The sequence below is a fragment of the Phalacrocorax aristotelis genome, chromosome Z, assembly GCF_949628215.1.
Source record: "Phalacrocorax aristotelis chromosome Z, bGulAri2.1, whole genome shotgun sequence".
NCBI classification, from domain to species: Eukaryota; Metazoa; Chordata; class Aves; order Suliformes; family Phalacrocoracidae; genus Phalacrocorax; species Phalacrocorax aristotelis.
In genome coordinates, this window is record NC_134311.1 from 62059127 (window position 1) to 62087090 (window position 27964).

General features: G+C 39.3%; 1 protein-coding gene across 6 annotated transcripts; it reads left to right on the forward strand.

Moving 5' to 3' along the window:
- Window positions 1-4811: 4811 nt before the first annotated feature.
- On the forward strand, window positions 4812-27923 carry MIER3 (MIER family member 3). 6 transcript variants are annotated; one of them, XM_075078366.1, is made up of 13 exons: window positions 4812-5023; window positions 5780-5804; window positions 7956-8101; window positions 10027-10161; window positions 11596-11716; window positions 13835-13920; window positions 14118-14190; window positions 16689-16840; window positions 17302-17383; window positions 21481-21572; window positions 23436-23563; window positions 23748-23893; window positions 23978-27923. In XM_075078366.1, the coding sequence occupies exons 1-13, from the start codon at window positions 5015-5017 to the stop codon at window positions 24433-24435; spliced, it is 1653 nt and encodes a 550-aa protein (XP_074934467.1). In that variant the 5' UTR covers window positions 4812-5014; the 3' UTR covers window positions 24436-27923. The 6 variants fall into 6 exon arrangements, with proteins under 6 accessions (XP_074934467.1, XP_074934469.1, XP_074934470.1 ...); XM_075078365.1 differs by having other exon boundaries at window positions 4890-5023; window positions 21478-21572; XM_075078367.1 differs by lacking the exon at window positions 4812-5023 and adding an exon at window positions 5304-5427 and having other exon boundaries at window positions 21478-21572.
- Window positions 27924-27964: the final 41 nt, after the last annotated feature.

The following is a 27964-nucleotide window of genomic DNA, read 5'->3' on the forward strand; positions in this document are numbered from 1 at the left end:
AATGCCATAAAATGAAAATTAGCAAAGTGCAATACTCAGGAGAAGTAGTTTCTTGTCATGCTCTTAATTGTTTACAATTTAATCACACTCCTACCCTTTCATTAAAAACTCCTCCACCCCTCCTTGCCCAACAGTAAGGCATAGAGGGGAGGTACTTGGTCATCAGTTTTTCAATGTGTAGCTGACTAACAGTTGCTTTCAGTTATATTGCAAGTGAAGCCACATTTCAGCTCAAAGACAATCAGCTAGTTTTGCTAAGCAAGAAGCCCTTCCTGGGAAAGCTGGGCTCTCAAGGGAGCATGGGACTCATCTCCTGTGCATCAGGATTATCCCATCCCTTCAGTGGTAAAACCAGGAGGGCTATAGGGTGCAGCCTAACATGGATCTCTGGTAACAAGCCTTCCTTAGTCCACCTCTGTAACATGCCTGAGGAAGCTGCAGTGAGCAGGAGCTTCATGGGGGTGGGTGCCTGCTAAGGAACAGGCAGGGAAATGCCACCTGGGAATTGAGACGATGCATTACAGGAGCTGGGAAAAGACGGGGAAGACTCTGGAGCCTAGAAAGAGGGAGAAACGTAATACAGGCTATGCAAGCAACATGTAAAAGAGGCTGGAGGGCAAACTCCATACCGGTTAGCTAGAGGTCCCTTAGCACTTTAAACTGAATGACTAATAAACCCAAACAAAAACAGCGATTCCAATTAAGGATGATTTGGAAGCAAGTGCTCACTGAAAAGCTGCTTCTCCTGGTAGACGGGAACTGAGGGAGTAACTTGGCTGGGAGACTCAGGCTGCCTAAGTTCCTGCTACAATAACTAACCTTTTGTTTACAAATATTTATGGTTGTATACAAATTAAATTGTTTAAATGCACAAAACAAACCATTAAAAAAATCCCCTAAATTAAAATATTTGTTATGCTCACATTACACCATCTCTTACATAATTACCAGTGTTGTCATTACATGCATGTGCTGCCTCTGTCTGTAAGTCTGGATAAAACATATCCTTGACGTAAGTCTGCTGGCTTTTGGTAAGCTTCACCAAAAATAAGCTGTTTTGCCTATTACTAAAATGAAGTTATTACTAGTAGTATGAAAAGTAAATAACTTAAAACTTTTTATACATGTTTTTTACGGAGGAACTAAACTTTCTTTTTTATAAAAATAGCAGAATATTAAAAGCTTGGGAAGGAGGTAAAGAAAACTATTCCCTTTGAAAATTTGGCATGAGAGGTAAGTGAGCAATGCTATTTAAAAAAGTCAAACTTCCTCACATTATACAGGGATCCTGTTAGTACTGCAGCAAGCTCTGTTATTTGCACCCATGAAAATTAAAGCACTGGGAGACAGATACGACTAGGGGATTAAAAAACTTCTTTGCATATCCATTCTCTATTGCAAATATGATGCTCAAACCCATGGTATCTGCACAACAAGCAATGTGATTAGGAGTACTAAGTGATGTGCCTAACACACAGGTGGGGTTCCTTCCTTTCTCCCATCTCAAACCTCTAAAAATATTGTCTAGGAAACATCCCTGAGCATGCTTAATCTACTAGTAGAGATATAGCCGAAGGGTCTAAGACCAGCTCCATTTTTTGTCATTATGCCTACAGAAGAGCCTATTTGAGGCCATTACTCTAGGGCTTTGGGCAACAGGTTTCCTAAAAGAGTGCAGTCTGAAGGGAAAAAGTATCACAACATTTATGCCATGAAGATACAGACCAAGACTTCAAACATGGTTATAGTATTTTCTGATCACTATATATCTGTTGGATGTATCCATGATAGCATACACCTAAGAGTGCAGAAAGTAAAAGACTTAATACTTAATTTTATTATTCTTCTACGGTAAATGAGAAAAAATACTACAGATCAAGAGATTTCCTTCTAGAGCTTCTCCACTCTTTATCTTACAACTCTTCATCTGTAACTGTTCAGCTACATTGCATGATTGGTTTGGGTTTTTTTTAAAAAGGCTGGGTTCTTCTCTTCTAATTCATTCTAGTTTTTTCCTTTTTTTTTTTCACTGTTTCAATAAATTGAAACAAAAAAATATATTTTAAAAGTTTATTTTTTATTTATTGATCTAAGATTAATGTGGATGATATAGTCAAAATACAGACACAACATATATTTTCCTCCATTACTTCAGAAAGAACAGTTGAGGCAGATTTTTGTCACATCTTGATTCCAATTCAAGAGAAAAGACAACTTGAAATATAGAATTGCACACCATCTCGTATGCCCTGCAGCTATGGAAAACTGCATTTGCATTGATGTAACTATTTGATTCACTGTATATATGACATACATATATTTGGTTCAGCCATCACTAATTCTGAGTTCCTCTAAGATGGAAAGGGCAACCTCACATTGCCTTTCTGCTCAGGGAGGCGAGGCAGACAGCAGAAGCACACCCATGAAAGCCCTGGGCTCCGGTGGAAGCTCTATACCAGTCTCCATACCACACTCCAGAAAAGCTCATGGTAGTCTGGTTTCCAAATTACACTTTAGGAACATACTATGCTCTCACCCATTTCTGGAGAAAAATGGTAAATGAGGAAGAGGTGGTGTAACCACATTCTTGTTCCCTTCCATCTCCTTCAAATGAGCTTACCCCAGTAACTTTACCACCCTTACTCTTTATCTTGATCTGTACTCAGTGAAAACCACTGGGAGGTAAAACACGTTGTAAGAGCATAGAACATAAATGCACTATAGATATTGCTGTCAAAATCCAGCTCCCACTCAGATACAGGACCATAGCAGCCCTTTTCAAATCTTGGAGATCCAGATTTTCACCATCATTCTTTTTGTAGGTATTGGTGTCTGCAAATATTTGTAAGCTTTTTTGTATAGCTGCAAATTCCAAGTGCAAAACTGAATCTCAGGGAAGGACAGGCAAAGAAAATTCTTGGATTTTTCACTGTTACGCTTTAGAATCTGTCAAGTTTCATTTTTTTTTTCCACTGACTTGCAGTCCCCTGTACACAACTCTGAGCACTAGTTTTTCCAGAATTCTTGCTGCAACTTATATGACAGCTCTGCAACACCCCTCATGACCTGCTGTGGTAGAGCTATGTGTTCATATGATTCTATCAGAGTGGTCTGAATTATAATACAAAAACCTCTGTTCTAAATCTGATAAGAGATTTTAAGTGGCAAATGAACAACAGGAAATTTTTCTGTAGAATTGCACACGATTTAAAAGCTTAATCATGTTAAACAGTTGAAAGACTGTGAAGTAAACCACTTCAGAAGTTAGGAAATAGCTAATTGCATCCAAATCGGAGAGAATTGCTATTAAGAAAATGTACATAGCAGCAAACAGCAAATATGTACTTCCCTAAACTGGGGATTCTTCCTGCTGCACTTTCTGTGCTATTTTCTTGATAAGATGAACAGGTCTGTGCAGGTGTTACACATTCTGTGTTCATGAGAAGCTATTTTGCCTTACCCGAGCTGAGGCTTCAACGGAAGAGGGATAGGAACTGGGTGTGGTGTATCCAGAGGAATGAAACTGAGAAAGGCTAAGGAGAATTAGGGGGTTCTAGTGGCATGCCAGAGCAGTCAAATGTGGAAAGGATTAAATATTCCTTCTTTTTAGTATATGCAGTGTGCTCTTACATAGCCTGTCTGTTGTTGATCATTTTTACCAGGTAACTGTCTAATCTGTATATACAACTTTGGAAAAAGGCAAAGACGGGTCAGGGATCAGAGGATGAGGTACTGCTGGAACTGCTTGTGACCACAACAACTTTGCTAAAGAATGCACTTCAGCAAAGTCTTGGGATTTTTACATAGTCAACACCTTATCCCAGCTACATCAAGAGCAGGTATGTCCACATCTTAGGCTGCTGTGTAGTTTGGAGGTACACAGTTTATATACTGGAATTAGACTGGACTGAGCAGTGCAGCACGTGACAAAACTTACTCTGTTTCTCAGAGCCACAGGCCCCAGCAGAATAAATTAAACAGTATAGAGCTCCACTGCTTAAGTACCTAGCTTGGGACTTGGGACCTCTATGCAGCCTGCAAACCCAGCTTAGGATGCATCCAAAGAAGACGTTCACTTTGGGATACGTACAGCCTTGAGCCTCCCAGGTTCATTCGCTGGGTAGGTACAGTCCGGGGCACTATGGCACCCAAGTGTTGCTGTGATGCACACCACTCCTCCAGCAGAGCAATATTTGATATAGCAAGTATGGCAGATGCTGTTTTGGCCTGAAGCAGAAAACATGCGACTCCAAAATGAAAAGCATGCACCTGTATATCCTGGGATGAAGAAATCAAGCTGAAAGTGGGCCGATTCCCACTTCACGTGTGCCGGGCCAAAAATGGAATAGATACTACTTGCACGCAAAATGCCTCAAGTTTTAGGTATAAAACCCCACTGCAAAGCAAATTTCGCAGTCTCTGTTTAAGCCGCAGCAGGCGGCCAGCAGCAGGGAGGTTTGAAGGCTTGTTTGAAGGCTTGTTTCCCGCCCCAAGATTTCGGGTGTTGCCCGCCGGCCCTCCTCCGCACCAGCGGCCGGGACGGGGCCCGGCGGCGAGCGCGGCGCAGGCGGTGTAGCCGGGCACGGCGGCCCCGGCCCGGCCTCGGCGGGGGGCGTCCGGGCCACCCGGGCTCGAGCCGGTCCCGGGGCACCACGACGATGGCTACACCGCTGCTGGCGGCCCCTCCCACCCCCGGCTTCCCCGGGCGGGGCGGGTGCGGAGCGGCGGGCGCCTAGCGCCCTCTCCGGGCGGGGCAGAGCCGGGGCGCGGCAGGCAGAGCGCCCTCGCTGGCCGGGGCGGGTGGTGGCGGCGGCGGCGGCGGCGGCGGCAGCGGCGGAGGTGGGGTCCCGGCGCTGCCCCTGCCCCGGCGCCGCCTCCTCCGCCCCAGCCCGGTACCGCCGGCCCCTCCGCTCCCTCCCGGCCGGCTCCGGCTGGGGCTCGGCGGCTGCCATTGGCTTAGCGGCCCCATCCGGGCACTCGGCGCAGCGCCGTTCCTCAGCCCGATCGTCCCAATATGGCGGAGGTGAGCGGGGAAAGCGGGCCGGGGCGCCGGGGTTCGGCCGGCTTCCCGTGGGGCCCCGCCGCCGACAGGCCCCCGCGCGCCGGCCGCGACACCCCCGTAAGGCGACCCCGGGGCGGCCTGGCGCCGCGGGGCGGGGCGGAGGGGCCCGCGGGGCGGCGGGGCGGCCGGCGGAGCCGCCGGCACCGGGGCAGCGGGCGTCTGCGCGACTAGGCCGCAGGGCGGGCGCCGCGCAGCGCGGGTGCCGGGTTCGCAGCCCGCGGGAGGCCGACAGGCCGCGGAGGGGGGCGCGGCCGCCGCGCCGGGCCCCAGAACGGGACCGGACAGGCCGGCGGCGCCACGGCAGCGCGGGCGGTGGAGAAACGCTCGGCGGGAGGGAGGAGGAGTGAGCCCCGGGCTGGGAGCGGGTAAGAGGCGGCGGCCGGTCTGGCTGCCTCCGCCGCTGCCAGCCCCTGTCATGTCCCGCCGGGTCGCGGCTGGGACCGGAGGCAGTGGGAGCACCGGCCGGGGCGGGCGCGTGTGTTGGGGGGGTTTGTGCTGGGGGGCTTTTGCCGGGGGAGGAGGCGGGAATGAGAGGGGCAGGCAGGGAGCGACCGAGGGAAGGAGGGGTGGGAGAGAGTGAGCGAGGCGGCAGGGCGGGCCGGCGGGGAGTGGGGCAGTCCCGCGGGCGAGGGGGGGGCGCAGCATGTAATGAAACGCCCTGCTTGCTGCTGGGTCTGGGGGAGCCCGCTCTCATCTCGCTATGTCTTCTTCCTACAGGCATCCTTTGGGAGTTCGAGCCCAGGTTTGTCTTCGCCCACCTCCTCCGGCACCCGGCCTGCTGCCCACACGCCACTCTCTCCTTCCTGCTCCTTCCCAATTTTATCCCCCTTGTAGCTTTCCATACGCTTCATGTTCATGCAATTAACCACCTGCCAGATTTTTAAGAGAAGGAGATGTGCGCCGTGGAGTCCTTCCCTTAACTCAAGTTGTAGTTAGTAATTGGCTGCTCAGAACCCAAAATGAAAACAAAGTTTTGTAGCACTTTTAAGTCAGCATCTCACTAAAGCCATGTAGCCTGGAGAGAGACTGCTTCTCTTGTTGCTGATAACTGCAGGCTTGTGTAAATTTTTTACTTACTCGTAGTAAGAGCAGATGTTTAAAATTGTAATGATAGCTAGTTTTTAAGGCTTGAACTGCTGTTAAGGTTCTCTGGAACACTTTACACAAGCAAGCATAGTTAACATCAGCAGGGGTACTCTTGAAGAAGTATTTGGGGAATGTATTTGCTTCTCTGTGACTGCCTTCTGCATTGGCTGTTTGTCATCCTTTTTTAACTACTGTTACGAGATTTATTGAGCTTCTACTTTTGAATGGGGTTTAAAATATTTTAAATGGGATATTAAGCATTCAGAGCTGCTTTTATCTAAAGTCTGTGAGTGGAATAGAACTTCCACTTGGGTTACTCTGACTTAGAACAGCAATCAGAAGTACTAATCTTGAGCACGCTCAGAGACACATGTATAAATATTTACTAGATCAGGACAGTTGACACTCCCTTAAAACTGGATCAGGATGTGATGGTCAACAGCAGGAAAATTCAACACGTAATATCATTATTGTAACTGGAGTAGCATTATCAGCTATACTGAAAGTTCTGTGTGACCATAATGTGAATAGCATGTGAATAAAAAGCAGTTTTCGCCTGAATGTTTCTCTACAGTATATTGTTAACTTTCACAATATTAAGTGAGCTAAACAGACATGAACACAGCATAATTGCTGAAAAATATTTAGATACTCTTAAGACTCAGAAGGGTTAATACAAATAGCTGTCTCTTTCAAGGCTGGAAGCACTTAAAAGAGAGCTACTGCTTTTTTTTTTTTTTTAAGGGGATTGAAAATTTGTAGGTAATTCCTTCAGAACTTCTGAAGAAGTTCTTACATGGAAATAGTTCTTGACAAATCATTTCTTTGTTGCTTGTAAGCCAAGGATTACAACAGAGCACTAGTATGTAAGAACTAGAAGAGGGAACCAGAAGTGAGAGAGATATCCTAATCTCTTTCTTTTTTGCATCCTGAAAGCCTAAAGAAAGTGAATACTGAAGAACAACCCTGTAATTCAGTGATTTTCATTGTAGAGCGCTGACTTTGTGGTGCAGAATATTTGCATTTTTAAAACTTGTTCAATCTAATTATAACCTTTCTAACATGACAAAATGCACTTAATAACAGTGCTTTTTTGATGACTTATGAGTATCCTCTTGAGTAATGAAAAAGTGGCTGGTGGACCACAGAGCTGTCACAGTGGCTTGTTAATTAATATGGCCCATTAGAAGTATTTTGTTATTTCCAGTATATTTTCTTCAATATTTCTTGAAACTCTGCTATGCTTATTCATCCTTTCTGTATCAAATGCTAAGTATTAAATCAGTTTTAATAAAAGGTCCATCTGTGAGGCTAAACTAATCTGAAGCAAGTCTCATTGTTTATTTTGCTGTTAGTATGAAGCTGATTCATAACCTAAGTTAGCTGTTTACCAGTGAAAAACTGGCATATAAATCACATAAATAGAATCAGGCTATAAATCAGTCTTGCATCATCTGAAATCTTGTGTGCTTTTTTACCTTTATTATTTCAAGGATGTTTTGAACAATTTTATTCAATAAAACACGAATTTGAGATTATACTTTCTGAAACTTTGTGTTAGTAGTTTAGGTATTTCTCCCAAGTACTCTGTACTCAAGAGAGAAAACTGCAGCTGTTACTTAGAGATAAGAAAAGGGAAGTCGAGCTGAAACAGTGGAATTTGTCAAGGAGTTAGGAATTTGTTCCAATTATTGCATAGAGAGTTCTGACCCTGTATGTAAAAGAACTCATGCAACATGTTTTTTTATTGTGATGTGATTTCATATGTGAGTATAAAAAAAAGACTCAAATTAGGTTTTTTTGATAGTTGGCTCTTTATCATCTGAGGATCATGACTTCGACCCATCTGCTGAAATGCTGGTACATGATTATGATGATGAGCGAACTCTCGAAGAAGAGGAAATGATGGAAGAAAGCAAAAATTTCAACTCTGAAATTGAAGATTTAGAGAAGGTAGGAGTGACTTGCTTTCTCGTAAATGTCCGTACATGTTTTAATATTTTTAGTGAAAAGAATGCTCAACCTGTTCTTCAGTTTGTATTGTATAATGTAGTTTCCTGCAATATACCTTTGCAGCTTGTTTGAAAAAAGAAAATAAAATCAGGTTTGGCTAGGATGTAGCAGTGCATCCTCACAAAAAGGCTGAACCTAGCTTCCCAAAGATATTAGTGTTATGTTAAGTTCATACTCCTTTTCATTTAGTAGTCCTTTCACTTTGGTAGAGAAATCACTGAAGCAGATTTTCAAGTCCTATCATCTAATATCACCACTTCTAAGTTTTATAAGTCAGATATAAGTTGAAACCGCACATTTTGCACACTGTTATGTGGCAGCAAGCTGTATTTCATTCTGTTGGTCAGGTTTTGCTTCTCCAACATGCAAACAAACAGTCCTGTTTTAGGCATGATGGATCATGTTCACTTGCTATGTAAATGGTAGCTCTAGGTCTTAGTTTCATCAGTTTGGCATTCAGTGGATGTGCAAAATGGCCAGCGTACTCCTTGGCTTTTCCTATTCCATTTTACACTCTTTAATGACATGTTTTTTCCTATTTACACCTCTTGTTCGTCTGTGGTAGGGCATCACCCATTTTAAATGCCTGCTGAATGCTGAACACCCACAAATTGATGCTGCTTGCATTGCTGTTTGGTGACCCACTTACAACACTCAGCATAACTGCAGATTTGGGTCAACAGAAGTCCAGGAAAGTGCATTTTTTTAGCATCAAGTATGAGATGTGTTTTTGTAGTCCATCTAAAAACAAATTTTCTAAATGTGGAGTTGACAGTGTTTATACTCCTGATTTTTTTTTTTTAATGTCCTGCTACCCTTACAACTACATTTTTGCTGATTGTGAACTTGCAATTACAATAGCAAAGCAGCTTGCCAGGTCTGGTGGTTAAAATGGAGCTGTTACTCCAGAAAATTATCTTATTGCTTCTATAATAGAAGGAAGAACTGTGAGCCACTTGTTTTAAACACTTTATTACTTTAGGTCCCGATCCTGGAAAGACTTGGACATGAGTTTACGTTTACCCATTGTGAAAAGTCTTTGCAGGACTAAGACCTTAGGTGCCTAAAGAAAACAAGTAATTTAATCAGTGTTATGAGTTCAACAATAACTTTTTAAAGGTAATACAATTTTAAAGGTATAAATATTGGAAAATATTTTAATATTTTGATGGCTTCAGTCAGGTAACTAAAAAAATCTCCACTGTTTATTGCTTGATTAATTGTGTTAAGATGTAAGTATGATGTTACCTACTAAAATCACTTGATCAGAAGCTGTTGGATAAAAAGAAGTTATAAATCTTTTCTGTTGATTTTTGCCTTCTGTAACATCAGCTGTCTTTCACCTATTACCTTGCCAACTGTCATTATAAAATATGTTGTGCGGGAGATGGAAAGGAGGGCTTAAAAGTTGCTGTACTGGTTTACTTTTTTGGGTTTTTTGTATGCTCGCAGCTGTAACTATGTAGGACTAAAGTCTTAAAAGTTTTTCTGCATTTTTCTCTTGTAGGGGAGTTTTTAGTGTTTCTAGGCTATCTTCTGCCTTCAAGAGATATAGGCAAATCATGCTCTACACTATGAATCAGCTAAGGAGCAAATTTTAAATAATTACTGTTTAGTTTTATCCAGTAGACAGTTTTCTCCAGTAACTTGATTGGACTTCACTATATGCCAAGAGAGATGGCTATGAATTATTTCAGTCCCGTACTTGAAAATATTTTAAATCTTTAATTAAGATTCCTGCTTTCAGTTAAGTTTTTCTTTGTTTTTTACTTTTGTTCTTCAAATAGTATCTTATCCTGTTAAGCCTGAACTGTGTACGAGTATTTGGCTATATATTGAAACATTTGTAAATCCTCATGTATTAGGAAGGAAACATGCCATTGGAAGATTTACTGGCATTCTATGGCTACGAACCCACAATTCCCGTTATGGCAGGTTCCAGTGCAGATAGCTCTCCGAGTGAACTGGCAGATGAACTTCCAGATATGACTCTAGATAAAGTAAGTCAGAACCATTTTCCCCTGTATTATGCTTTAAAAGCAGAAATCCAGGTGACCTTAAATTATATTTCACTATCTCTTAATGTTAAAAAATATGCATCTTTGTTAATATCTATATTACTCTGAATTCATTCCTCTTCAAGGATATTGAGGATTTGAGGATCTGATTCTAGTTACAATTATAGTGCTTACAAATGCACAGCAACTTTAGGGGCACTATATTACTACAAATGAGAAATTAATAAGTTAACAGTTCTTCTAAAACACATCCAAAGAACTTTGACTAGGTGGGATTTTTCTAATAGAAGTGGGATTTTTTGATATTGTATGCAGTGTGCAGAAATAACAACTCTGGCTTCCAGCACACATGTCAAATATCAAAACATTTGTGAATAACTTGAAAATGCACTCCTGAATGCTTTGGAATGTTGCTTTCAAATGCATACAGTTTGGAAAGGTCTCAACTTAAGGGAGTCAGAGATTATTTTATGTGCAATGACTATATGTGTTGCATTGCTGATGTAAAAATCTGAAACTTCAGGTTTTGTGATTTGCAAGCTACCTTTGAGATTTTAATCTGATTTTTGGCTATAAAGCATATGCGGCTAGTAGTTTGGATTATGAAGTATGTAGGTAGTAAGTATATGTCGTCTTTTTTTATTTTTAACTTTCTGTGAGTATGATCTAATGGTAAACTCCACAGAAAGTAGGGTATAATGATGGCTCCGCACATCTGATTCTCATTAGGATTCACGATTGTGTTGAGGCTACAAAAATGTAGTGAGTTTATTGTCTAATACAGTTCTTTCCCTTCCTAACGTATATATGGAGGGGTTCAAACATGTCTGCTAGTAGAGGAAGTATGCTGCTTCTTTCTTAATTTTTTTTTTAACCTACAGAAACATCTTTTTTTTACGTTTTGGGAAGATAACAGGTTGTCTATTTTCTGTAATTATCCTCTCGGCAAAAGTCTACAAAAGTGTCTGGCTGTTGTGTTGTTTTGTTTTGTTTTGATTTGATTTCCCCCCAGAGTTTCAGGGGTAGCAGCCTTCTAAAGCTTCAGTATATCTGTGATGCAGAGAATGACATCATTCTAAAGATCTGAGGCGGTTTCCACTGGCACTTTTCATTGGAAATGGAGGAACATCTGAGACTGGTGCTTGCAGAAGTTACTTCTTGTACATTTATTTTAATAGAAGACAAAGGGGAAGTGAAACCCCTGTGTTCAACTCTGAAATGAATGGTTAAATTTGTTCTTAGGTTTCAGAGGAGCAGACTAGCTTTTTAATTTAGAGAGTATGGTCTGCTAAATTTACTTATGGTAAAATAATTCATTTTAATTAATGAGACTTAAATTTGCTGAAACTAAATACTTACCAGTCTATACTTAATAGTCAGTCTGAGGTTTATTTTTTTTTATTTTTGATGATATAGGAGGAAATCGCGAAAGACCTCTTGTCAGGTGATGATGAAGAAACACAGTCCTCTGCTGATGACTTGACACCATCTGTTACTTCACATGAGGCTACTGACTTCTTTCCTCGGCCATTAAGATGTAGGAAACCTAATTTTATCATAGTACTCAAAAAGGCTTAGCGTTATATATAACTTTCTAGCTTCAGTTATCAAAATTGCAGAGTGGTGTTGACTTTACCTGGAATTAGGAAACATTGCTTTGCGGGCTGTTGTATGTGAATGTTGTCTTTGGTTGGTGTTACTGATTACCTAAAAGACTTATATTTGGTACGGTGCTCAAAGCACAAGTAAATTTAATTTCTTTACAAATAAAATAACTTCATAATTAACGTGGTATTGAGGAACACCCTTCAAGATTTTCCATATGTTAGTGAATTATATGAATATGTAACCCATTCTTTTAGAATAGTGTTTCTCTACTAAAATTTTTGCTGCTGCATTTAAGCCAGTGATTCCTCTGTGGACCTTGCAGATGTGAACTCGAATGCAGTTTCTTTGTGATTATTTCCCTCCACACATTCAGCACTTTTCCACAGAACTTCATGGGGTGAGCGAAGTGTTTTTTTGTGGGAGGGGGCCTATAAACCCATGATCACCAAAATTTCGCTACCCATGGAGCTGTTACAGGAAAGATCTGAGAACCATTGGATCAGTTATTCAGCCTCGACGAGATGCTCCTCATTGCCTGTTGCAGCTCATTTGTTCATTGGTGTACTAGAGTTAGAGCAATGTGAAGGATTTTTATCACAGTTTTAATTTGACAAATATCTTAAGCTATTCCTGGGGGATTTCATTCCTCTGGAGAAGGGGGATGATAAAGGGGATGTGCTGCCTCAGTCATCAGCAACCATAGTCTTTTGCATGCTGCTGACTGTAATAAATGTAAGACATTTGTACTGAAAGGGAGATACAAAAACCTTGAAAATTATAACATCTGTTTTCAATTAAGCAAACCCCAGACTTTCTGGCACTTGAGCATTGCTTGTGAACTGTTAATGAATATGACACTGAAAGTGTGACAGCTTTACAGAAGAAACGACTAGCCCCTCATCTTACTGAGGATTAAGGAGCAGTCATCTTCATTTTCAGCTATCAAGGTTTTCTGTCAGAATGTTGCTTTCTTTATTAGAACTTTTGGTTGGACATGTTAAAATCAAATATCCACCATTTCAGGGAGGGAGATGTCAGTTCTCTGTACTGTGTACAGTTTCATCTTTTTTTTTCTTTCTTCTCTTCATTTCTCATGTATTAACATAACATTAAATTTTGAGATAAACCTGTCTAATACATAATATAGGCTATTTTACTGAATTTGGATTAATTGGAAGAAAGTAATTGCGTATGATTATCCAGGCATATTGTTATTTCATTCATTCAGATTAGCTACTTGTTTGCTACTTCTGCCGACAAAAAGAGATAGGCTGGTGATTCTAGTAATGACTACAGAAGAGCCTCAGTCCTTACAGTCTTGGATATTGCCTCTGATATTGAAAATTCTGTTTGGTCGTGATGGAGCTAAAATTGCAACCCTGTTTATGAGCATGTTGTTTCTGAAGTTTGAGAATACAAAATAGCTTTAATTGTTTTGGAATGATACTAAACAAATTCTAAAATATGATTTTTTTTCTATGGAGTACTGTGTTTGAATTGCGTCGAGTGCTCTTCTCTTTCTTCCTAAGGAAGAAAAGAAAAAAAGATTAAAGAGGAATAAGCAGTCTTTGCTGCCTTTTGTTTATTCAGTTTTTCGTATCTCTGCTGCATCTTCACTCCGTGCTGAGGCAGCCTTGTTTAAAGGAATGTTTTGAATGCCCATTAAAAATTCTGATGGAAGGCTGTAGTAGGTAGTAAAGGCATGCCTTCAACTTTACTTTCTTAGTGATTAAACTCGGCCTGAGTCATAGCCCTGGAAGTTTTCTGGTTTTCTCATGCTTTTTCTGTAAGGTTTAAGCCATTATTGAAGAAAATTGATGAAGAAAAATGGTCTCATTTCCTTTTGACTCTTAGAAATATAGCACTTCATGCTAGTTTGATAGAAATGTAGGTTAACAGACTTCTGATAGAAATGTAGATCCACAGACTCGTGGTAAGTCTCCCAGAATAAAAGCAGGTGCTACTTTCAAAGTAAAGGATATCTTGTAGTTCTGTGTTTGAACTGAAAATTCTTCCTAGCTAAAACCAAAATTCTTTGTGTCTGAAGCAAACACTACATGTGATGGAGATAAGGAATCAGATGGTGAAGATGTAGAAGCAGACAGTGGTAATTCATCTGAAGATTTGAGAAAGGTAATAATTACGTCTTAAAAAAAAAAAGGTTAAAACACTTTACTGTTAAAATGCATTAAGATTTATAGTACATATCTAAAATAGTACCTTAATTCTGGAATTCTCTGCCAAATGCCAGGTTAATGGCATTTTTAAATCTGCCATACACAAATTATTAAGTTAATAACTTTCTCTTTTTGTTTTTGTTACATCTTCAGGAAATAATGGTTGGTTCACAGTACCAGGCTGAAATTCCACCTTACCTTGGCAGATACAGTGATGATGAAAAGGGTAAGTTATTCTGACTGTTCTACTTTTTATTTTAGGTTTATACATAGCAGTTGATGGAAAAATGTTATTTAAGTTTATAAGTTAAATTCAGTGGCTTAGTTGAAGTCTCAGAGACCTTAAAAAAAAAAAAAAAAAAGGCACTAGAAAACTGAAGTAACACAACCACATAATTACATCTCAGAAATGTGATTCTTAAACTTTGAGAGGACATTCTCAAGAAAACATCAGAGGCTGGATGGCAGTGTTAATTCTGAAGTATCAAGTAATATTCGGAGCCAACAAACTGTGGGACAAGAAGATTATATTTTTACCAGAGTATCATAGTTGGTCTGTGAGTATGTAACTTAGTTTACATTGAAGATCTTCAAAAGAGTATTTTTCCTTGCGTGTTTTTTGGCAAGCACAACAGTGTGGGTTACAAATGGATATGGAAAACAAAACAATAAACCATTTTAAATTTCCATTTGCATGAGTAGAAGATGTAGGTCCTGATACGCTGTCTTTTAAAAAATTTTATGTTTAAAAATGATGTTATTCCATGTAAATTTAGGTTAAAAACTGCAGTTGTGCTAGAGTAGGAAAAAGACCTTACTTGATAGAGTTTTATTTGGTATCTTCAGAAACCTTCACTGTGAGAAAAGTATAGCACATATAGCTGTGGAATTCAAAAAGCAAATAAAGCAATTTGCTTGTGGGTGGAACTGCTGTGAAATTAAGGAACCATTTGGGGGATATGTTAATAAGTGAAGGGCATTCTGGTTTTTTTTCTGTAAATTTTCAATATCTTTAAGTTACTTGTGTTCAAACTGGAACATTTCATGGGAATATTATTCTAGTGAAGTATATCAAGTCTTTTCACCACTGCCAACTGCTTCTTTGAAGAATCATCCTTTGCAATAGAGAAGAATGTTTTTTATGGGTGGAGCTGGAAGCATTAGCAAGCAAACATCTCTTTGGTTGCTTGAGAGACCTAGGGGAGTCTCCAGTTCTCTAAGATTCTGTCATGATGCTTATGGTTTGTAAGAAATGGAGGAGTAAAAACCAGATTTGTCTGGATAGTCGTTTTACTATTTACACACCTTGACTTCTCAGCCAAGAATTAGAGAAGGGCCAATAACCAGAGCATGACCAGGGAGGGGTTGATGTGACAGCTTTCTCTGGTATGAGCTGGTGCTACAGAGAACCAGTGAGACTCATGTTTGCTGGCATGGTTAAGAGCAAAGGGGTAGCTCCCAGATCAGACCCCAAGGAGTTCCTCTTGAGATTCAGTCATGGACTCCAGCAGGAAGTGCTGTCTTCTCTTGGTTGATAAAGGAAGTTGAAGCTGAGTGTCAGCAGTCCTCAGAGAGGCTGGAGCTGGCTGTGGGTGTGGGGATTCTGTGAAAGCCTCTTCTGTACTCCCTGAAGAACTTGTGAAGGCAAAGAGGGGCCTATATTTCTGCTATGTAGCCCCTGCTACCAGAATTGTGCTAGAAGGCAGTTCTGCTCTTCTATAAACCTTACACTTGTAACATGTCTGTTTGAAAGCTTTCCATGTTCTGAAGCTGTAACAGAACTTTCAGAGAAGGTAAAATCTATTCCTCAACTTAATATTGTTTCCTGCAGTTTTGTGAGAGATTTGAGAATCTTAATCTCTTCTACTGGAACAGCCATTACGCTTGCGGGTTTGAATTGAATAACTCCTAAATTTGTATCGCTAAGAGAGTATGTGAAACAGTATGTGCACTGTTAATCACACCTGTTGATCAGCATAAAGGATTTATAGTTTGATCTAGAATTGAAATGTGCACAGACTGACAAAGGTTAGGTCCAACACTTGCATATTTACAAAATATTGTCTTTCAAATAAGCTACTTAAGAGGTACATACATGATGTCAGTGTACTGTGAAGGAGGCCTATACATCCTGATTGCTTGTGAAGTATGCAACATACAAGTTCTTAACAGCATTAAGTTGTTAGTAAATGGAAAAACAGATTACCACATTGAGACCTAGATTACCATTCTGTTAAGTAATTTTTGGCAGATTTTAGTTGAAAATGACCAATCAGCCACCTCTTTTTTTGACATATAGTATTTGAAATACTAAAGTAATATTTTACACTCTCTTACTGTAAACTATTGTTTATTTTTTGAAAACAGCTGAATATAACTGAATGGTTTTGCTAGTTTATATGAAAATTATGAATACATTTGCATAATTTGACTTGAGTCATCTAGCTGTCAACAAGCTGCTCCTCTGTAAAGACTCTTTGTCTCAAAAGTTCAGTCTCTAATCTCATCCTCATGGAACTTCAATCTCTTTACCGTGTCACACTGCAGAGTCTGTCCCCTAACTGTGGCTTTTGGGGGGAAAAAGTGCGCTGCAATATAAAAGTGGCATGGTGGTGCTTGATTTGATTACTTCTGTATTCCTGTTCTTCGTCTTTGTTAAATAGCTTTTAATGTTACAGCCTTAAAAATGTCACACCTGGCGTTAATGGATTGCTGTTTTAACAGCCTATGAAAATGAAGACCATTTACTTTGGAAACCTGACGTGATCTCTGAAAATAAAGTTAAAGAATACCTTTTTGAAACCTCCTTAAGAACAGGAAATGAAAAAATGATTGGCAGAATTCCTGAAGGAATACATACACGGGACAATGAACAAGTATGGTTTATATTCAGTTCCATTTGTGACATGTTGCTTTCTAATTAACGTGTCCTGATTCTCTGCCTTGTGTTACAACGGCAGCAATACTCAATTTCTGTTTTTATTTTTCATTAGATGTTATTGGGGTCAGGATCTTATTTGTAATTTTAAGCACATGCTTAAAATCATGAGTATTTCAGTGTTGGCAGTATTGTGATCTGTGATGTTTCTGATTTCTATGCTGTTGACAAATACAGCTTTTTAATAATTACATGTAATTTTTAATGTTTTCTTAATTAAACCTTGCCTAGGCTTCTGGATCATTTCGCTTTTGGTTGTTCTAAAGTTTTCATCACGTATAAAGATAAATCCTCTTTTTCATATATTTTTAGATACGCTCACTGAAAGGCTAGTTTTAGAAGTCTAGACAGGATATTTGCAAACTTTGACTTTTTCTAAAGACTTTTTCTGTTTTATAGGCACTGTATGAACTTCTCAAGAGCAGCCATAATGTTAAAGAGGCAATTGAGAGATACTGCTCAAATGGAAAGACATACCAGGGTAAGAGAGTAGCTGTTTTTTCAGAAATGTGCATTTGAAGAAAAAAGAATTTTAAAAAGTTGTGTAAAAAAAAAGTTGAGAAATAATCAGATTGATGAGCACATCCTGTTCTATGATGTCTTTAGCACAGATATGGTATAATCTGACTGTTGGCCGGTTGAAAATTCCTGCTAGAGAAGTTTGCAACTTGTTTAAAGGTTGCAGGATGGGCTTTTCACCTCCTCTTCTTTGCTCCATTGCTGCTGTAAGAATGGCACAGCCTGATGAGGGGCAGGGAGAGCAGTGGTTTTGCTCCCATAAGGCAGTTTTCACCCACAGTACAGTATCTTACTGAGGTCATGATATAATCTGGTGACATTTGTACCAGGATCGGGAGAACATCGCTAGCTATATAAATAAGCCCTGATCTCTTCCTCACTGTGCTAACCTTGTGCTGTGCCAATCCTAAACAGGTTCTACCCTATAGTTCTGTAGGGCTTTGGTAGAGCATGGAGAGCTTTGCTCAAGTTTACAGTGGAAAATGAGCTTCCAATTTTTTTGTCCCTAACTTTATTACTCCCTTAAATGAAAATCAGAGTTTATCATCTAGCAGAGATAGTTTTTTGTCCTGTATTTTAACATTTGTATTGCATAAAGCAGAAGTGGAGTATGAGCCCTGCTATGAGCTGATATTCTGGCAGATATTTCCTAATCAGAACTGGATCCAAAGGGAACTTGTGTTTACAAGTCAGGTGCTACAAAAAGTACCTAAGGTAAATCTGAAATGGGCAATAAGGACTATCAGAGCAGTGCTTCAGAAAGATCATGTACAAGAAGAGACTGTGTAGACCTGAACAATAAGGGAATATCAGTTGCAGGGTTGTATCCTAAATCCCACGCCTCTCTAGGGTTTAGATTCCTGTTTCAGGATTGAAAAATCTCTGTTCATTTGTGGTTCAGAGCCCAGAATTCTATCCTAAGGACTAGTACTCATACTCCTCCCCCCGCTGCAAATCACATGGGACTTATTATACTCTCGTTAAAAGTGGCAAAGGATGATAATACTGCCAGTGCCTGTGTCTTAGAGTAATCATTACGCTATGATCTAAAGTTCATTGTTACTCTCAAGATGAGAAACAAAAATCCACCACTCCCAAGATAATTTCTTAACTTTACATGGGGATCTTTCCTTCTCTTTGAAGCTTGAGAACTTTATAGTAAGGAGTGCAAAAATTAATGGGGTGAGAAAGAAAATGCCCTTGCAGTGGAATGGTTATCACCTTCATCTGGGAGCAGAAAGGTCTTCGTTCCAGTGTCTGCTTCCAGAAATGTTTTACAATGTGGCTTCCGCACCCCCCCCCCCCCCCCCCCCCCCGCTGGCTTTAAATAACAGCTGAACGGAAACTTTTTGGATCACCATTATGAATGTAAGATGCCTGAAATACCCCTTCTTAATTACATATAGACCCAAAGACATAATGAAGATAGGAAAGCAACAATACTTGAGACAAAACTGACCTCTTCAAAAAGTTTTGAGGTACTTTGTTTTAAAAGTCTTACTCTTTTTTAGTGATTTTTTTGTTGTTGTGTGTGTAAAACTAAAATTCAGTTTTAGAACCTGCAGGTTTTATCTTAAAAGAGAGATTTGCAATTCCTCAGTAAGAGGTCTGAAAGTGTTATTTGTGGGATCTTTAGGAGCAGATGGTTGGTTGCTTTGTTCAGGGTTCCGATATTCCATGTTTTCCAAAAGCGGGTATCAGACTCAATATAGCCCCAGTCCGTTGGCCCTTTATGGCTGCCCAAGGTATGCATAGCACTCAGGCTTTCCTCCACGGTTCATCCTGCCTTTTCTAGGGGTCTGCCACCTCACCAGGGGTTTTATGAGATCAGGGAAAATGTTAGGGATTGTGGGGAGTTTGTGTTTCTTGCTGGATCCATCTGCTGTGAGCGTCAGCTCGGGATTACCCTGCTGGTGTCAGTTGATCACACTATTTCTCGACTGTGATTTACAATGCCACACACGAAGTCCGCCCAGGCTGGGATGGGTTGGAGGTGGTGTCAGACATCCTGACCCTCCTGAGCGTTATGTTCTACAGTTTGTCTTGCTTCATCCCTTTTTGCAATGAGGTACAATTTTAAAACAGCCGGGGCTTCCTTTATTAGTGGTTTCATAGCTTTGGGGTCTGCAGGGGCAGAGATTGGGTAATCACCATGTGCACCTCTGTTGTTTGTGGCCTGAAGGCAGGCTGCTTTTGTAACAGCAGTAAAAAGTTACTTAATGATCTTATTGGTCTAATATAATTGATCTTACATAAAATGATCTCCTCCAGTTAAGGAGACATGCCAGAGATACTCAGTCTTGCTTTCACCAGGCTTCTGCCTGTATTTTTTGTGCAGATTGGCCAGCAGAAGCTGGTCCCATGGAATGGTCTTATGATTTTTCTCTGGTTGCCTCCCCAAGGTCCAGCACATACCTCAGTTTTAATAATAGCGGCTACCTTAAATTCTTATTCATCTAATTCACTTTGATCACGAAGTTCTTCACTGGGGTCCTCCCAGATATCTCCATTACAGTTTTCCGGAGGAATGAGTAGCTTACAGATTTTTACAGGATTTGGGAAGGGTTGGGGACCCAAATCATCGTGAGTTCTAGTTTATCTTCTGCCTTCCTGCATTTTTCTTTTTCCTCCCCCAGTTGTTTAAGCAGTTGGTCTATTCACAGGGGTAACAGCATTTCTAGTCACTTTCTTCATTCAACATCATCTTGCAGCATTCTTATTTCCTGTTCTTCACATTCCTTATCCTGATCTGCCACTCCTAAATACCTCTTCAACATCTTGTGTATTGCTACTACTTTCCCTTAACCATCTTCCAGTTTCCCTCTTGCAAGGTTCAACTGTTCTTTTATTTTACTCCAATTATCCTGCTTTTCACACACCCAATCATCTGAAAATTTCAGTGAAGGGTTAACTCGTGCCTCCTTTAGTCAGTGATTGCATCTGCCACCCTGCTGATTATGCATATTTTTGTTGCAGGTGAGTTATTAAGAAAAGTCATCATTATGGTGTTAACTAAAAGGTTTTATTAATGATTAATCAATGATCGGTAATTAAATTTTAAGTAATAATTGCATAGTAATTAAACAGTGATTTAACAATAATTTAACAATAACAACTAGGTGGTGGTCAAACACACTACTATTTACTACAGTTCTAAAAATTAAGTAATAGCTTGATATATATATATATATATAACACACACGTGGCTAACATACAATATACTTTTAGGCCTAATGCCAAATGTCACTTACCTGGTTAAAGCCATCAGGTGCAGGGTAGGGCATGTCTCAGCCCTGAAGAGTAACGTTGAGAGGTGTCACTTCCCTGCTTGAGGGGAGATCACTGCCGTGTAGCCTGCCGCTGTGCAGGAGAGCTCAGTGAGCTCAGCGGGGCTACACATATTTATAGCGTAAAGTGACTGACTCGTAGTCAGCCTCCGCTTTGGTGTATATGCAGTTGTGCAGCTGTAACAGTTTTAGTTTTGTCTAGTCCCAGCTTGGGCTGGTACTGTTAGCTGCAGGTAAGATGTGACCTAGACTCCCTAGTTCTGAGAAGATACAGCCCTAGTGCAGTTCCCACAGTTTGTACAGCAGGGCTGATGTCAGTCAGGCCCACTTGTCGGTGATGCCTGACTGCTCACTCAGTCAGAGCAGGGACATCCCTCACAACAGGTTGTTCCTTCACTCTTTTTTCCAGCAACCACTGTTCTTTGTATCCTACGTGAGAAGAAATACTCAGAAAAATTACCTTGGTGATGTTTTTTGATGACAAACGTATTAAGAAATCATAAATCAAATCCTTTTGAGTTTCCTTTGCGCATAGGGATGAAATATTTCAGAAATCACAGTCTTTTATAAAAGAGCCTTTTTAAAGAAAATGTTAGATTTCAGGTAGGATATCTGTACAGTAGAGGAAGGAACATGATCTAAATAACTGAACTATTGGGTTTTTTTAGAATGCATGTGGATATTCATCCATTAGCAAAAAATATTTTGTTCTTTGTGAAAGGTTAGTGAGTGAAAACAAGTTCATTATGCTACTTTTGTAATTGTCTAGAAGAGATGACGGCATGGACAGAAGAAGAATGCAGAAGCTTTGAACATGCACTTCTGATTTATGGAAAAGACTTTCATCTCATACAGAAAAACAAGGTCAGTATTTTACAGTTAAATGGAAGAATTAGTAGATGATATGATGCTGAAAATCTATAAAAGCAATACATTTGTCAGAAGCCGTGCAGAAAAGTAAAATAAGAACCAACACATTAAAACCAGCTTGGCATTTTTGTGCTAATTTTACCTCAGATGTCTTTGGAAAAGCTAGGTCTCGCAAGATGAATCAATGTGTTATCTCTGAAATTGACCGATGTTGACATTACTTCCATTTATGCATTTATATGTAATTTAGTGATAAATCTGTGCCTCTCTTAGAAGTACAGTATTTTCATACCATGACTGTGGGAGGCAAAAATGCACCTTAACTTGCTTTTGTCACCAGGAGAGTGTAATTTTACAGAAACAGTCTTCTGTTTTCTGGCCAGTGAAGGAGCTCTAATCTTGATCTGGATTGCTTCTGATTGACTCCTCTGTGCCTGAAGAATAGGGATTTTGGGGTTTTTTGCTTCTTAAAGCAAAAAGCCAAAGTTGGAAATATGGACGTTTCCAAATTTTCTGTGTATTTCCTTTATGCTTTGATACCACCTTGAGGTTTTGCTCTTTAGGAGTCTGGTGTTTTTGTATTTCAGGTAAACTTCATAGAGTTGTGGTTGCTGTTCAACAGCAGTCAGCTAGTCCTACTCCATACCTGGTTTAACCTGTCCTAAATAATATTTGGGTGGTTCAGATTTTAAATGGTCCTTACCAATAAACAGTAATTCATCAGAGATGCAAAGAAATAATTAAAAAATACTTTTTCCAACATGCAACAAAGTACATGCATTGATGTATCTGTTACTATGGTCCAGAATTTGTCTAAGTCCTCTGGGTTTTTTTCCAAGTAGGTAAAATGCCAGAAAGTTTAGGGAAAGTTCTGGAACCCAGCATAACCCGATGTCACTTACATGATATATCTTCCATATACATGGTATACATATCATGGTCAACTAGACAAGATTCAGTGTGTGGAGAAGTGCAGCAAGAGATGTTTCCTTAGCACTGTACTGCAAAGCGTTGTTAACTGGGACTTTATATACCAGCATGTGGACATCTGTTCATTCCTCCCCTGCCTGGTATGTTTGTGTTGAAACTACCAAGCCTCACTACTACACCCAAGGCATTTTCAGTTTGCCTCTCGTGTTTCTGTGAGTTTGATTAAGCGCAAGTACGGTTTACTGCTAGACTGTGTCTGGATAGAGTTGTATATTCTAGCTGTAAAACTGAAACTGGAACTGTGGGATGGTGATGTGAAATGTTTCTGCATCTAAAAGTGGGTATAGCTTATAGTAACACAGGTAGAAGTAATGACTTTTTCTCCAAGAGTCTGACTTCACATAGCAACCTCCATTTCGGGGAAAGAGGCAAACATTTAATGTAGATCAAAATGAGTCTGAGTCCTTTATACCTTCTCAACAAAATTACAATTTTCTTTTGTTGTTCAAGCATTTACTATTGTGATGATCTGTTGTCAAAGCCTCCACAGTTCTGGACTTTCCTAAAAGGAGCAAGTACCCAGTCTTCTATGTTTCACTTCTCTTAGGTCATTGATTTGTTCAGCTTTCTCCATCTTAAAGAGAGTCTATCTTATAGTTTAACAAATTGTTACATATATTTATATATAAAAATGCTTCAGATGTATCTGCAGTTTCAATCTAGTTTTAAAAAAGCCAATAACACATGCAGTAGAACAAATATAATACTTACTTGAACCTGTAGATCTCTTTGAAGTCTCGTAATTTAATTGGTTTGTTTCACATAGCAGAACAATAAAACAATATTGCAGGAATATGGGAACTGGAGAGAGGAGACAAAACATAAGTCTTTGCATTAATCTTGTCAATTATTCTTGCCTTCTTTTAGGTAAGAACCAGAACAGTTGCTGAGTGTGTGGCTTTCTACTACATGTGGAAAAAGTCAGAACGTTATGATTACTTTGCTCAGCAAACAAGATTTGGAAAGAAGAGATATAACCATCACCCAGGAGTTACGTAAGTAAAATGTTCTTGGAAGATGTTTTCTTCTGCAAATCATAAATTTGGAAGTTTGTTTTATTTCCTTCTGTCATCACAGTGTAATGCTGCAGTGGCTATGGCAACTGAAATTAAAACCGTTGTCATTTTTAGGCCTTATTTTCTGGTTAAATAGAACATTATAGGTGCAATATTCTTTTAGGGACTACATGGATCGTTTGGTAGATGAAGCAGAAGCCCTTGGTGGAGCAGTGCATTCTTCATCCTTAACATCTAACAGTCGAACAGAAACCATTCCTGATCAACAGTTAAGCATTCTGAACTCTATCACTGCCAATGAGTTGACAGGTAAATCAGGAGTAAAAGAAATCTGTTTGTTGTAACTGTACATACAACTGTTTCACTTGACTTTGTGTTCATCTGTTTTTCCAGCATTGACAAACAGTGTAGCTACAGTCTGCCACACTTCAGACGTGAACTGCCTGGATGACGCCTTTCCTCCTATGGACAGCTTACCCCGAGCACCAGTTAATCATGTGCCTGTTGGAACAGAAGAATTGCTTAACTTGCCTAGCAATGGTGAAAGTGATTGTTTTAATTTATTTGAGACTGGCTTTTATCATTCAGAGCTAAACCCAATAAACATGTGCAGCGAGGAGACAGAAAGACCTGCAAAGAGATTGAAAATGGGAATTGCTGTCCCAGAATCTTTCATGAATGATGTCTCTGTAAATAACCTTGGTGTGGACTTTGAGAACCACACACACCATATTACCAGTGCCAAAATGGCTGTTTCAGTGGCCGACTTCAGCAGTCTATCTGCAAATGAGACAAATGGTTTTATCAGTACCCATGCTCTTCACCAACATGCTGCCCTTCACTCAGAATGACTGTGGAAAACTAGACAAACAGTGGGTACTTTATGCAGTAGTAGTAAACTTGATGGGAGCTATCAGGTTTGCTTAGTCTTTCACTGGAAGTTTGAACTTTATGACATCAGTGATGTCTTTGTATGTATAGAACTATATCTTGATTTATCAAGAGTAATTTCTTTTCTCAGTCCATAAATGTGGAAATGTCATAGGATGTTCGGCAGAGTTTGGGACTAAGAGAACTCTGTGGTGCAGCTTTAAGCTCTGCTTCAACTTTTTTTAAAGCCTGTAGACAGAGGCCACCGTTTCAAAACCAGCACAGGAGTACTGAGTGGATTGGAGTGGCTTTTTAGTCTAAGTTACTTTTGCTGTAACGGATGCAGTGGAATAACAATGTTTACAGGTACCAATCCTGATCCCTGCTCAATGTAGCATTTTTTTTTTCTTATAAAGGCAGGGATGGGTTTCTTTAATTTAAACTGCACAAACATACAGGATGTTTTTTAAATGGAACCTTCTCTCATGTGATACTAAACTAGAGCACTTCAGTTTACAAAACAGCAAGTTCATCTTGGTGGAAGCTAGCACAAAGGACTTGACATGAGTAAAGTGTGAAGACCTACACTTCGATGCTGTTGCGAATTATAGGCCATGGCTACCTTACATAGAAGTAATTATGCTGCCATAGGTGTCTGTGTACTTCAAACTTACTGGCTTAAACAGATGCATTTTAGGCTATATTGTATTTTAATGGGTTTCGTCCACGACTTTGAAGAGTAATGTAGTAGTGTACCTTAACTTTCCTAAGGCAGCTGATGTTGTGTAAAGCTACAGTCTGCACAGCTTAGGATTTACCACTAAACAGTCTACATTTGGAAGACATCTTAAATTGTTTGGAGCACTGCAGTTCAAAGTGTTATATTTTTGAGGGACTATCTAGTTTATATAGGAATAGTAGAACCTTGAAGTATGTATTTGAAAGTTTTTCTTTAGTGTGGATTGCATTTATTTGTTTTGGCAAGTCATTGGCTCAAAAATGGCACTTCACTACTTCGGTCAAATAGGAAAGGATAAGTAAAAAAGTTGCCCATAAAAGCAGCTATTTAACTTCAGTAAGTTTTTTATTTTGAACATTGAGTGCAATTTAGCCATCCAGGAAGTTTGTCTGGCTAACATTTGTTCTGATTCTTGGTGGAGAGTCAAATCAAGCATAGTATTGGCTTGTAAGATGTTGCAGCATACAAGTTGCAGGGTTTTTTAATGAGAATCGGAACCTTACTTCAATAGGATTACCCCTTTCCCTCCATACTTTTCTTTGCACTGTTTGTATTGCAAATTTATTTGCCACTAATTTGTTTTCATTATTCAAGTGATTAAGTTTGCATTGTTATTTGTAATAGTTGCTTCAAGGTTATGCTGAGTAATTAGAAAGTAGTGGCTTTAATATTTGAAAGGGAAGAGGGTATTTATTATGCATACTGTGAACTGCATTGACATCCTGAGTTTCAGCTGCAGCGTATGGAGTTTGCTTTACAGCACTGTAATGAAGATTGCTTTGAAGGGTTTATGCAGTAGCACATTTACCATGTTATGGTACATCAGTTTAGCACAGTGGACAAAAATACAGGCAATTTTGTAATCAGTTCTTACATTACACATCTGAAATATGTAACTTTAGTAAGTACACAGTAAATAACAGGTAGCCTTGGCCCTGCATTGTACTCTGACATTTTTAGCCAAGCTATCAGCTTCTTGTTGCTGTGTTTTGTGCTGAACTTTGTACCTTGTTTCTTTTGTTTATGAATCAACACATTTTAAGTAATTTTGTAAAATACTGGCCATAATCCTCCATTGTTATACATTCAAGTTTATCTATGGGTTTACAGTGAGTGGCTGGTCCGTTAAAAAAAAAAAAACAACAAACCACACACAAAACACCAAACCATTATACAAAGATGACTGAATGCTTAAACCAGTTGCACTTAAATGAACATGCCCATTCTCATTAGCTGATGCAGTAATATATTCAGTTTATCTATGCATTGCTGGGATCTTAATGTAGACAGAGATTTGTCTAAGGTTTGGGTTGTCAGCAAGTTGAATGGACACTTTAGTTATTTAATAAAGACTTTTGACCAAAATTCAGAAAATGATATGAGAGAAAAATGAATTCCGGCTAGTCTAATAGGTTTTTAAATGCTGATGTTATTTAGCCTGTTGGCTAGCTAGCTGGTATCGTTTACTTTTAATTCCTTGTTAAAATGAGGCAATAATTTGCAAGATTTTGTAAATATGTAAATTCTTCATATCTTTTTAGATATCTATTTCAATATTTTCTGACTACTTCTGTGTATAGTAACATTTTTGTGCATGCTTGATGTGACATTCATAAATTTGTACCACTATGACTTTATCCATGTAAAATAACTATTTATTGAACTTTTCTTTTAAAAGCTGGACTTACTTATTTTTCTCTCAGTTTAACCATTTAAATGGAGAACTTGTTACTGTTTATTAAAAGAATTGCGTTTTGAAAGTCAGCATGAAGATAACTGAATTGCAACCATATGAAGAAATTACATTGCCTTGGTTCTTAGATGGTGAAGCACAATTCTTATAACAAACTGTGATGAATTCTTTGACCTTTGCCACACTTTTTCTTCATACAAACAAACCAAAAAAATACATAATGGGCAATGGCAGTGTTGGTAAATGTATCCTTTTTATGTACAGGGAATCTGAAGAGGGTAGCTGATTCATTTAGAAGTGTAACTGGTGCTGTGATTATAGCAATACTTTTACTTTGGTTAGTCATACGTCATCTTCTCATGCTAGGTTTTTAAATGTTTGGTTTTCCTCTTGTCATGGTCAAACTGCTGGATTTACTTGAAGGATGTACAATACTGTTTGAAGAATACTAAATTGTGTACAATTAGGTCAGTGAATTGTGCAATTGTTTCCTGTTTTTAATTTTAAAACTGGGGGTCAAAAATATAGGAAAACTTCAGATCAAGTAGAACATAGTGATACTACTTAATTTAACCAAAGTCTCTAGTGAGTATTTCAACTCTGAATGTAAACTAATGGATAAACTGACCGACAGGGACACTATTTGCCTAGCATTACAAGCACATTGTCTACAGACAGGGAAACTAAATACAGTAATTTATAAAATAATGACAAGGTTACTATTTTTTTTATTCCTATTTTTCATTGAAAGAAGAAGGAAGATACACCAGTTGTAAAATACCGTCGGAATGGTTATAGTCCTCCTAATAAACAGAGATTCCAGTTATTCTCAGTTCAAATTAAGTACCCTGTGCGTAACAACAAATCTAGTGACAATCGGAACATGTTTTAGTATCAGATGTTCAAGAGGAAGTCGCTATTGTTGCGTTGGTTTTAATATTTGTACATAAACACTGATTTTTTTGAGCATTATTTTGTATTTGTTGTACTTTAATACCTGGTGTACAGTTCCAGAAATAAATGTCTGGAAACCTTTCTTTACTTGTAAAGCTTTTCATGCATCTGCACTATGTTTGCT

What these genes read in the sequence shown, in the direction of transcription:
- MIER3 (XM_075078365.1), top strand. An exon ending in AAATGGAAAGACATACCAGG is followed by an intron (nt 17,384 to 21,477) that starts GTAAGAGAGTAG and finishes GTAATTGTCTAG; the next exon opens with AAGAGATGACGGCATGGACA. An exon ending in CACTGCCAATGAGTTGACAG is followed by an intron (nt 23,894 to 23,977) that starts GTAAATCAGGAG and finishes CTGTTTTTCCAG; the next exon opens with CATTGACAAACAGTGTAGCT.